The sequence below is a fragment of the Danio rerio genome, chromosome 18 (genome assembly GCF_049306965.1).
Source record: "Danio rerio strain Tuebingen ecotype United States chromosome 18, GRCz12tu, whole genome shotgun sequence".
Lineage (NCBI taxonomy): Eukaryota > Metazoa > Chordata > Actinopteri > Cypriniformes > Danionidae > Danio > Danio rerio.
Window position 1 is genome coordinate 10,224,409 of NC_133193.1, and position 12,863 is coordinate 10,237,271.

Sequence of the window (12,863 nt, forward strand, 5' to 3'; positions counted from 1 at the left end):
CACACACACACACACACACACACACACACACAAACACACACACTCACACACAGTTAAAGGCAAAATTAGTAGCTATCCTGTGAAATTTTAATTATTTTTCCACGTTTCCCAAGTGCTGTTTTTTCAAAGCATTTTTAAACATAATATTTTTAAAAACCGTTTTTTAAAATATATTTTCCGTTATTACATTACATCATATTTTATTAGTAATTTCTTAGAAAATACTTGTGCTCAGCTAAAAGTGCAATAACTATGTTATGCTATTTATTCATTCATTCATTTTCTTTTCGGCGTAGTCCATTTATTCATACACCACAGCAGAATGAACCTCTAACTTATCCAGCATATGTCTTACGCAGCTGATGTCCTTCCAGCCACAATCCAACACTGGGAAACACCCATACACTCTTGCATTCGCACACATACACTACTGACAATTTACCTAACCCAATTCACCTATAGCGCATGTGTTTGGACTGTGGACGAAACCGGAGCACCCAGGGGAAACCCATGCCAACACAGGGAGAACATGCAAACTCCACACAGAAATGCCAACTATCCCAGTCGAGGCTTGAACCCACTGTGCCACCATGATGCCCTTATGCTATTTAATTTAGGTTAATTAGTCAATTCATTAGACAACAGTAGTTTGTTCTATTGCTAATTCAAAAAATTTACCAGAATATATACAGAAAATTTCCGAAACTTTTTGAAGTTACTTTACCAGTAAGTTCAAAAAAGTGCTGTTCACACAGGCAAGAACATTATGGAATTTTTCCAGGAAAGACCATTCACACATCCATTCCAAAATACCAGTAAATTCTAACATCATTAACCATGGCCTATAAATGGTTGTGCTTGAATATAATTTAATATAATTTGTAAACATAATCGGGGTCGGGCATTTGTTGATGGTTTCACTCTTATTCAAAGCTTAAGTATTTATACAGCTGCTTTTATCCCAGAGACATCCAAAGGCAGAAGTGTGAACACTGGGGTCGCCACAGCTCAATGAATCGCCAACTCATCCAGCATGTTTTTATGCAGCAGATGCCCTTCCAGCTGCAACATATCACTGGGAAACAACCATACACACTAATTCACACACATAAAGTATGGTCAATTTAGCTTACCCAATTCACCTGTACCGCATGTTTTTGGGCTGTTTTGGGGAAACTGGAGCACCCGGAGGAAACCCACGTGAACGCGGCGAGAGCATGTAAACTCCACACAGTATATATATATATATATATATATATATATATATATATATATATATATATATATATATATATATATATATATATATATATATATATATATATATATATATATTTACTTTTTTGTATCTATGTATCTGATTTACAATCAGAAGTAAATAAAAAAATTTGGTAATATTAATAATTTATTGGACTTTTCTTTTTAATTTAGATAAAAATGTATTCGTATTACTATAATGCAAACTGCAGTGCTCAAGTAAGATATAATAATGTGATATAATATGCTAATTTGTGAAGCAGTTTGTTCATACTGTAAAACCCAAAAAGTTAAGGTAACTCAAACACTTGAGGAAACCGATTGCAACAAACCATTTAAGTTCAAAAACTAACTCTAATGAGTGCTGTGAACTTAATCCATTTGAGTAAACAAAGCAATTTGATCACAGCAAAACCCAATAAATGAAGAAAACTTAAACCAACTGAGTACTGTAAAACCCAATAAATGAAAAAAACTCAAACCAACTGAGTACTGTAAAACCCAATAAATGAAAAAAAAAAACTCAAACCAACAGAGTACTGTTAAACCCAATAAGTTAAGACAAGCCAAACCTTTTGAGGAAACCGATTGCAACACACTATTTGAGTTAAAAAAAAACTAATCTATATGAGTACTGTGAACTTACTCCATTTTAGTTGAAGTAATGAGGTATTTAACTCATTACCTTCAACACTGAGTTTAAAACTTCAAATGAGTAGAATTAACTTTCAGCAAATTTGAGTTAACTACACTCATTTCATTTGATAAAGTTGACACAGTACAGTGTAGTTGACTCTTTAGAAATGAGGGTAGTCTCTTTAAGAAATGAATAGATCCCAAGCTCACTAGGTTTCTGAAATGAGCAAATCTTAATATGAAAGTTGCCACTGGTCATCCAAAAATCCTGAAAACGTGCAGTCTTCTGAAAACCAAGCAAACAAATGACAAAAGACTGGACTGCAGTGATAATAAACTCTTCACAGACAGAGAGAAAGCCAGAGCCGGGGCAGCTGTGTGAACTTTGAGTTAGAAGCACAGAGGGACTTAATTCTCCACCAGAGGGAGGAGAATGTGAACCGAAAATCCTTCATGGGCTTGTTCACATCTTTTCCATCTTTTCTCTCTTTCTCCATGGCAGATCATCTATACAGTAGCAACACCCTTCTTTTGATTCAGAGCACATCTACAGTCATCATCACTCCACAAGCTCCTCCATTCTGGCTTTCAAGCTGAGATGTCTATATACTGTACAGTTGAGGGCAAAATTATTAGTCCTCCCTTGAAATATATTTATTTTTTCAATTGTTTCTTAAGTTATACTTAATGGAGAGAGGAAATTTTTAGAGCATTTATGCTAATATTTTTTCATCTGTAGAAAGTCTTATTTGCTTTATTTTATCTGGATTAAAAGCAGTTTTTACATTTTTTGAAAACATTTTAAAATCAATATTATATTATATTATATTATATTATATTATATTATATTATATTATATTATATTATGCCAACTGACCCAGCCAAGGCTCGAACCAGTGACCTTCTTGCTGTGAGGCGATAGCACTACCTACTCCGCCACCGCGTCGCCCTTTGTTAAACATAATTTGGGAAATAATAAAAAAATTGTAAAGTCATATTTAGTTATATTATATATATTATATATTTATAAGTTATAATAATATAATATATTATATTATATAAGCATTTTTCTTCAATTGTCTACAGAACAAACCACTGTTATACAATGACTTGCCTAACTTACCTAATTAACCTAGTTAAGCCTTTTAATTGCACTTAATGCTAAATACTAGTGTCTTGATAAATAAAATTATGGCTGTTTCTCAATATGCTTTCTTCATTGTTCTCGCGTCAGCATGTTCTCATGTAACATCATCATCAAACATCAAAGTTCAGTTCCAAAACTCAAGATTGCAAGAACGGAGGACGTGTGAAAGTTCCCGCATGTGTTCTTGATATTGAGGACGCATCGACTCAGACTTGAGTGCAAAGCTCGCTTGAAAAGTCCCAGAAGTCATTTCGGCTGAATAAAGGGGGAGGGAAACACAGCATTTTAACTAGATTTATTGTTAAAGTTTAGAGCAGTGGCGTAGCGGACAGGCCCGCAGGGCACGCACCACGGTTCTTCTGAGGTAACTTGGCAAGACCGGTCTTCACAAGAACTCGAGTCTGTTCTCTGCATTCGTGGAATTGAGAAACAGCCATTATGTACTGTCATCATAGCAAATTTAAAAGAAATTAATAATTAGAAATGAGTTAATAAAACTATTATGTTTAGACATATGTTGAAACAAATCTCTCCACTAAACAGACATTTGGGAAAAAATATAAAAGGATTAAAATTTAACAAGAGGGCTAATAATTTTGACTTCAACTCAATTTAAGCTGGAAAAGCAGTGGAAGAAAAAAAAAAGATTTTTAGGTTTGTTGTTTTGAATGATTTTTAAAGCAAGAGTGTTGATTGATTTTGCACTTTAGCCAATGAGTTAACCTTTGAAATATGTGACGTTACCTAGAAAGTGATATGTTGTGTTTTTTAAGGAGAACAATTTTTTTATTTATTTTTTTAAACAAGGACTTGATTTATATGGTTGTACTTTAATGTGTCTGGAAATAGTTTTATTGTCATTACTTGATGGGAAATAAGCTGCTGTTTTTGTATTTTCTTTATTTTGTTCTGCAAAATTTTGATCACTTGCAATTATTGTAATTTTTAAAATTTCTGCGGATCTTGGTATGCCAGTTTTCTGAATTTTCATTGCCAATCTTAGTCAATTGTAATGCTTTGTTTTGGGTCAATTTTGAATGGATTGATCTTCCCCCAGATCCGGTCACTTATATTTTAAGTGGAAAAAAATATTTGATCAAATGTTTTTGTGGGCAGCACGGTGGCTCAGTGTTTAGCACTGTCGCCTCACAGCAAGAAGGTTGCTGGTTCGAGTCCCGGCTGGACCAGTTGGCATTTCTGTGTGGAGTTTGCATGTTCTCCCCGTGCTGGCGTAGGTTTCCTCAGGGTGCTCCAGTTTCCCCCAAAGACATGCGCTATGGGTGACTTAAATATAATATTAATTGGCCTGGGTTGCAGCTGGAAGGGCATTCGCTGTTTAAAACATTTGCTGGATAAGTTGGCAGTTCATTCCACTGTGGCGACCACTGATGAATGAAGGGACTAATCCAAAGGAAAATTAATGAATGAAAATGTTTTTGTGAAATCTAATTTGGTCTTTTCATTCTCTCTCTCTCTCTCTCTCTCTCTCTCTCTCTCACACACACACACACACACACACACACACACACACACACACACACACACACACACTTTTTATAAATTGACGAATAACTTGGCTTTTTATTTTTCAGACCCTGAGAACATTTTGTATGCTGTTGATGAAGTTTTAATTAATAATTTAAAGTAATAATTTAATAATTTAAAGTAATAATTTAAATAAAGGGATGTAAACATAAAAAAAATAAAATAAAGTCTGTTAAATTGATGTTTTTATAAATTTGATAAAATTTAGGGTAATCGCAGATGCGGTCTGTGTGGTTCCTAACACCCTAGTATATTGATGGGGATTTTATACTGCTCAGGGAGGTCCTGACTCTCTGTGGTCATTAATAATCCCAGGATGTCCTTTGGAAAGTGTCAGGGTTTAACTCTGGTTTAACCCAAATTTGCCCACTCGTCTCTGGCCATCATGGCCTCCGAACCATCCCCACATCAGAATTGGCTTCATCACTCTCCTCTCCACCAATCAGCTGTTTTGCAGTCTGGCGCAATATGGTGGTGGTGGATGGGGAGATTCCCTCAATGTGTAAAGCGCTTTGAGTGTCCTGAAAAGCTCTATATAAATGTAGGGAATTATTATTATTATTATTATTATTATTATTATTATTATTATTATTATTATTATCATATTTCCCAAATTATGTTTAACAGAGCAAGGAATTTTTCATAGTATTTCCTTTAATATTTTTTCTTCTGGAGGAAGTCTTATTTTATTTCGGCTAGAAAAAAAGCAGTTTTTATTTTTTTAAAACCATTTTAAGGTCAATATTATTAGCCAATATTATTACATATACATATATTATTAGCAATATTTCTTTTTCTTTTTTTGATACCTAGTTAAGCCTTTTAATATCACTTTAAACTGAATACTAGTATCTTGAAAAATATCAAGGAAAGTATTATGTACTGTCATCACGGCAGACATAAAAGAAATCAGTTATTAGAAATGGGTTATTAAAACTATTATGTTCAGAAAAAATATATATATCTTTTTTCCATTTAACAGAAACTGAGGGAAAATATAATTATATAATTATAATATTATATAAATAATAATTTAGGAGAGCTAATAGTTCAGACTTTTACTGTATATATTTATGTATAAGAACATACTGAGTTTTTTTGTTTGTTTAAGAATTGTAATAGTTTAAAATGTTGATTGTAATAAAATGTATTTTTAAAATTCTTTCCCTCTCTCTCAGCATTTCCTCCCTCTGCGTGATGATGACGCTTTCCCCCCTCCTGTTCTCCAGCATGGCTTTGCCTCCTGCCTCCCTCTCAATCGCCCCAGACAGCAAACCCCACACGTCTTTGATTCTGCGCTTGAAAAATGAAGATGGTGAACTTCAAAGAGAATGTTCTTCTGCTGATGCGAACCAGCCCACTCAACCTCTCTGCCGTCATTTTATCTGCCCCATCTTTCTCCCTCGCTCACTCTTTCCATCTGTCTTTGTGTCTGTTTCTCTCTTTTCTGCGTGTGAAACTTGTTCTATCTTCCTCTGTCTTTCATACATATACATGCACACAATGATGCTTAGAGATAATATTGTGGTGGTACAGTGGGTATGGATACCATGGTATTGTTATTCAGAACATGTTGTGTGGCATAAAGTTTCATTTAGTTTTTTTACTGAGAATATGCCCAGGTAGTATTGTTTTACTATACTTTTTACTATACTTGTTTTTACTATGTGGGGATATTTTTAACTATATATATATATATATATATATATATATATATATATATATATATATATATATATATATATATATATATATATATATAATTTTTTTTAATTAACCAGATTATTGTAGACATATTTTATAAATATTAAGCAGCTGTTTTCATCAAGCATAATAGTCGCATATTAGAATAATGCATGCATTCTATAAAAAATGTAACACTTATGTCTGATGTAACGATGCTTAAAATTCACAGTATTAAATGAGATTTTAATATATATATATATATATATATATATATATATATATATATATATATATATATATATATATATATATATATATATATATATATATAAATAATAATTGCAAAAATTACTGTTTAATTTTGTACAATTAAATAGCAAGCATAACATTAAACATTACTAGTATTATTATTATTATTATTATTATTTATTAAAGGGACTATGTATCTCGACTGGCCTGGGAACGCCTCCGGATTCCCCCGGAAGAGGGAAGTCTGGGGTTCTCTTCTAAGATTGCTGCCACCACGACGCGGTCGGAAAAGCGGATGCAAATGAATGAGTGAGTGAACGATTTATTATTATTATCACTATTAATATACAACGGTTCTGTCTGGTTATCGAATCTGATTGGCTGATAGCCGTGCGAAATTCTGCACTCCTCAGCTTCCTACAAAACAGCTCTCCAACAGCTTCTTCACTCTTGTGTATTACTCCGCCCACACGACAATAAACTCACTAACATTACAGTTTGACAAATATTGTAACTGTTGGACAACGTAATGTATTTTTAATGCCTTTTTTAGGCGGAAATGTAGTTAATTCGATTGAAACTGCAGTTAATTATAAGTATGGTGCCTATTTTAAAATATTTATAATTTTGGAGAGCATGTTTTTGACCGCCGCAAGATGGCGACAGAGACTGCATAAGTGCTTAGAGGAGAAAAACTCAGCGTTTTGTTTTCGTATTTCAAACAGCTGACCAAATGATTATAGAACTGGTAAATGGCATTCTGAGTCGATCTCTTTTTTTTGTAGTGCTGTATTATACCACAGTAATCTGGTAGTTTGGTTTTTTCGGGGTTAATTAATGTGATCTCCCGATTGCAACAGAGAAATACTGGGCAGCCTAACCTAATCTCTAGAGTCTAGACTGATCATGCCTTTCAGCCGTATAATCTTAAATGTGAGCAAAGTCACCTGTTTTTTAGACATTATGCTAGAAAATCATTCAAATTCTAGCTCTAAAGTGATGTTTGTGTACTGGCAACAGTTTCTACTGTTCTGACCGTCAGCTGCAGATGTGAATAAGAGGTGGAAGAAAGTAGTTCCTCTTACAAAAAAGGTTTTTGAGACTCTCCGTGTTTGATTTTCATTTGTATATACACGATCATGCCCTTAAACTTTTGTATAAATGCAGTATTACTCTCGTAGCAGTGGGGTATTTTTGTATATGCAGCCATATCACACTGCTTCTCGTGTGATATTGCTAATATATTCTATCACCACCTGATACTAACTTAGTAGCCTTAGTAGTCCTTTACTATGCATCATGACATTTACTTACATAATTCTGGAGCCTCTTCTTACATTATAAAATTTCAACTCAAATCAATATTTAATGTGCATTTTTTATTTATTTTATGAGTACTCGTGTAATCAACTAAATTATGCACAGTCTGTTGGTCATTTTTGCAAAATAAGCCCCTCCAGTATCAAATAAGACCTCTCTGTTTCAAGTGAGGGTTTTGATTACCCTTACGAGGTTTATTTTGCATCTCCACATTATTCTTAAAGCATTCGTTATAATTATGCTGCCTTTTCTATCATCCCCGTTTGGAGTTTTCTGCATCGTTTCCTCTCTCAAAACTTCTAGCTATCATTTGCTCTCTCCCTCTGTGAGTTTGCCTTTGAATGTGTTTGTGCAGAGTCACAGATAAGTGTGGCATAATCCCATCTACTTGCCGCGGCAAACCTGAGCATGCTGAGCACTTTAACATAGTTTATTTTTACCTGGCTTTCTCTCCTTCAGCTGTCAGTCAATGCCGAGTTCTCAGCGGCGCTGACAGAAGGTGCCTCATTCTCCCAGTCGCAATCAAGACACACAGAGTCTCTAATTACAGAGCCTGTAAACCCATCGCTTCACAACCACAGACTGACACAGATATGCCGTAAACTCATACAGTACTAGTCTAAGAAAAACCGCGAGGAGAAAGACAAAACAAAACAGAGCAGGTTACCTCTAAAGTTGACGTGCAGCAGAAAGTCCCGGTAGAGTTTCCTGCCATCAAGACTGCGCATGGCATCACACAAACGTGTAGTGTTGGCACACAAAGTCCGTTGCATGCGATGCAAAGCATGCGCCATGGCATACACTGCATTTACCACAAACATAATCTTTGATTCTGGCTCAAAATTGGACTTGTCGATAACCAGTTCCTGGTCACAAGGTGGCTTTGGGGTTCCTGCCCCTGTTGCTGACGTCCCACCCAATGAACACTGAAACTTTTGCTCCCAGAAGTCTTTGAACCAGGGGTTGCGATGGTTAATTTGGGGCGTGAGGGTCTGGAAGTAACGGTTGAAATCTGGTATGGGATGAGCCGCTAGCTCCAGCGTGATTGCACCATCTGCTGTGAATTCGTTCCCTTTGACGATGCTCTCTTGCGCCCCCCATCCGTCGCTGGCCACCCAGAGGAAAGATGCGTTGAGGCGGGCGGCAGCGGCGATTAGTTCTCTTGCGTCGTCGCTACGTAGAAAAAGAACAGCGACGCGAGCTGTGGGCTTCTGGAGGAGCTGGCGGACCACGGCCTCATATGAAGAACGCTTTGCGCTAGATCGTCCTACTTTTTCCGAAGTAGCGATGCAGATGTTTCTCAAACGCGCTTGTTGCTCGAAGGCTTCGATTCCTGTTTCTCCATAGTCTCCCTCTGAGGCCACGGTGGAAACGTAGGTCCAGTTGAAGGCCCGTAAGATCTCCGCCATGGCCTTGGCCTGGTAGAAATCTGGAGGGACGGTTCGTGCAAAGTAGTCATAGCGGGATTTGTCGCTGAGTTTGGCACTGGTACTAGCATAGCTGATCTGAGGGATCTGAAACAACCGCAGCAGGTTTGCAACCTGAGAGAAAAACACAAACATATAGAGCGATGCATTACAAACTCTGTTTTAATCAATAAGTCAGCACCCTATTAAATAATCATCCAGAGTCTATGATACATAAAATATTCTTTTTTTAGTCATTTGATTGGATCAAGCCACATTAGCCCAATTAAGAGGACGCATGCAGTCTCAGCAGGGCTGAGCAGCGTGAAAACGTTTCTCTTTGGTGAGATGCAGCTTGGCTCCTCCATATCACACATCCCACGCTAAGTGCGCAGGAATGCACAGGAAAACATCTCCATTCCTGCATAACACTGACACTGGTGCGTACAATGATTCAAGTCTTTACGTCAAAGCTAAGACAGCTTGCAGCTTCTTTATTGTGCAATCATTATTTTGTGTAATGAATTCTCAATAGTGCTTATTGTCCTGCTGCTATATTGATGTTCAGGTGTAAGAAGAGCTTAAAGTCAACATGACATCTAAATTGATGATCTAACTTTTGCTTGCATGCTTCTTTTTATTGATTCAACAAAATGTGTAGTTGGAAAAAGCCTATTAGGAACGTCCTGTGTTTTTAGACTTCTACACTAAATTAAATCAGGTCATTGTAAATCACAGGTAAACCGAATACTGGATAACCAGGAATGCTGCTTCATGTTTCACACAATTTAGCCAAATTTAACAATTGATACAGGGTAATCATTTTGTTTATGTTTCACATGGTAAAATCCTAGGGTAAACATCCACATTTGTGTATTTGTGGGGTCAGTGTAAATGTCACACAACTCATTTACATTAAAGGGATGGTTCACCCAAAAATTTTAATTCTGTACTCACCCTTGCTCAAAACCTATTTTGAGTTTCTTCTCTTTTATCGAACACAAACAAAGATAATTTGAATACTGCTGGTTGTTGGCACACATTAACACTCATAGTTATTTAATTTCTAATATGGAAGTTGATGTGTGCCAGCAACCAGCATTCTTCAATATATATTCTTTTGTGTTTACCAGAAGAAAGAAACACCATAAGGGTTTAAAACCACATGAGGGAGAGTAAATTATGAGGTTACTTTTGGGGGAACTATTCCTTCAAGGCTTACATGTTGTGTGTATTATATAACATACTATTGTAAAGTTTGACTCTGGTTCATCAGTGTGCTATTCATGAATAAATTGCTTTAATAATGTAAAATAAAAAATGTCACTGAGGACATTGTGCTCAGCAGACATTCGACATCATAAGATGCTAATATTAGGTTAGATTTAGGTCACCAGTATCTAAGGACAATGTTATTTTGCCGTCAAATGACTTTGATTTGGATGATTTTAGGTTGTGTTGAAAAGTGATCAAAATTCAACGTCCTACCAACGTCTTAAACCAACATATCATATCACATATTGATGTCAAATACTGACATTTATTTGTCAGGTATGGCAACCAAAATCCAATGTCTGATCAATGTTATAGTGGTAACGTCTGCACAATGTGAAGCTGTAACATCATTCATTCATTCATTTTCTTTTTGGCTAAATCCCTCATCAGGGGTCACCACAGCGGAATGAACTGCCAACTGCAATCCCATCTCTGGAAAACATCCGTACACACTCAATCACACTTATACATTACGGACAATTTAGTCTACTCAATTGACCTATACCACATGTCTTTGTACTGTGGGTGAAACCGGAGCACCCGGAGGAAACCCTCGCGAACACAGGGAGAACATGCAAACTCCACACAGAAATGCCAACTGACCCAGCCGAGGCTCAAACCAGCAACCTTCTTGCTGTGAGGTGACAACACTACGTACTGTGCCACTGCATCGCCCAGCTGTAACATCATTAGACGTTGATTTGGGTGATTTTAGGTTGTGTTGATTTATTTGTCAGGTATGGCAACCAAAATTCAACGTCTGATAAACATCATATTGTTAACATCCATACATGGCCAAGCCGTAACATCATTAGACGTTGATATTTGGTTGATTTTAGGTTGTGTTAGAAAGTGACCAAAATCCAACGTCGAGCCAACATCTTAAACCAACATCTTGACATCAGATACTGACATTTATTTGTCAGGTATACGACGACCAAAATTCAACGTCTGATAAACGTCATATTGGTAACGTCTGCACTATGTCAAGCTGTAACATCATATGTTGATATTTGGTTGATTTTAGGTTGCTTTGGAAAGTGACCAAAAACCAACGTCGAGCTAACATCTTAAAACAACGTCATATTAATGTCAAATACTGACATTTATTTATCAGGTATGACAACCAAAATCCAAAGTCTGATAGACATCATATTGGTAACGTCCACACAACGTCAAGCTGTAACATCATTCGACGTTGATATTTTTAGTTTTAGTTTAGTTTTGGTGACTGCTGATTAATATAGGGAAGAAGCCGAAAAGAAAATGAATGAATAAATTTTGTTGTTTTTAGGTTGCGTTGGAAAGTAACTAAAATACAACATCTGTCTGACACTGTACATTGATGTCGGCCTGACATTGGGTTCTTACGTCAACCCGATTTTCATTTTCAAACAAAATGCAATGATGTCATGTTGACGTCCTGTGCCTGTTGGGTGCTATTGGCTAATGTTAACAAATACAGAACTAACTATTTAGGTAGTGTTTTGCCAAGTTTGCATTATGTCTGTCTTCATTATGATTTTTAATTTTCATTTGTAACTTGATAGATAGAACAAGTGATAATGTTAAAATGTTTATCAGACCTTTGTACACTGTAAAAAATATAACTTAATTAACAGTATCCATATTTTAGGATTTTAAAGTTATGAATTGCATTATGGGACTTTTCTCTACCCTGTTGACACTTCATGTGGAAAATTCAACAAATTTTAAAAGTAAAATGAGTCAAGAAATGGGTTGAAGTGTATCTAAATATCTCAGAGTGCAACAAAAATACCTGAACTTTTTGTTTCTTTAGAAAAAAAAATATTTATACAGTTTTCCCCCCATTCAATGGAGAGTAAACCTGCATCCCTGTGAACGCAGAGATATGATGCAACTTAAAAGAATCTGCAGGAATGAGGGACAGAAGTGTACACTGGCTCTCAGGAGTGACTCTGCCAGAGGGAGAGAGGCGGGATTGTCAAACAACAGCCGGTGTCGTGACAGAAAAACAATGGCCAGTCGCTGGCGATGAAAGCAGAGCGATGGATAACAATGGTTATCTAACGAGAGACCACAGCGAGGTCACAATTCTCCAAGCTCTTTGGCAGAAACAGGCAATATCACTAAATAAAACTGCAGGGAGACCACGGGGGGAAAAGACTGATGGGGAACAAGAAAAAGATGGAGAGGGAAGGAGGGTTAGACAGATTACGGACTTTGGAACTGATAGAGGAAGTCAGCTTTAACTGAGCCACAAATGGATAGAGGGTTATGCAAAATTATGCAAATTTCCATGGCTCTGTCACCAGTGCTACTAGAAAGCAACAACGCGCAACACACAATAGCATAGCCGC

General features: G+C 36.3%; 2 protein-coding genes across 7 annotated transcripts in view; one reads left to right on the top strand and one right to left on the bottom strand.

The window, feature by feature from the left end:
• The window catches only part of elapor2a (endosome-lysosome associated apoptosis and autophagy regulator family member 2a), a 106,394-nt gene that overhangs the window by 79,767 nt on the left and 13,764 nt on the right, over nucleotides 1-12,863 (top strand). For 2 of the 5 annotated variants that reach the window (XM_073929289.1, XM_073929291.1), the window contains one exon: nucleotides 5,764-6,221. The gene's annotated coding sequence lies outside the window, so the exon portion shown is untranslated. Of the gene's footprint in view, nucleotides 1-5,763; nucleotides 6,222-6,706; nucleotides 6,830-12,863 lie in introns of those variants that run through there. The other 3 variants (XM_073929290.1, XM_073929288.1, XM_021467674.3) reach the window with 3 other exon arrangements.
• The window catches only part of grm3 (glutamate receptor, metabotropic 3), a 75,319-nt gene that overhangs the window by 25,736 nt on the left and 36,720 nt on the right, over nucleotides 1-12,863 (bottom strand). For both annotated transcript variants that reach the window (XM_005159017.6, NM_001128343.1), the window contains 1 exon segment: nucleotides 8,508-9,381. In XM_005159017.6, coding sequence (XP_005159074.1) covers nucleotides 8,508-9,381 — 874 coding nt within the window.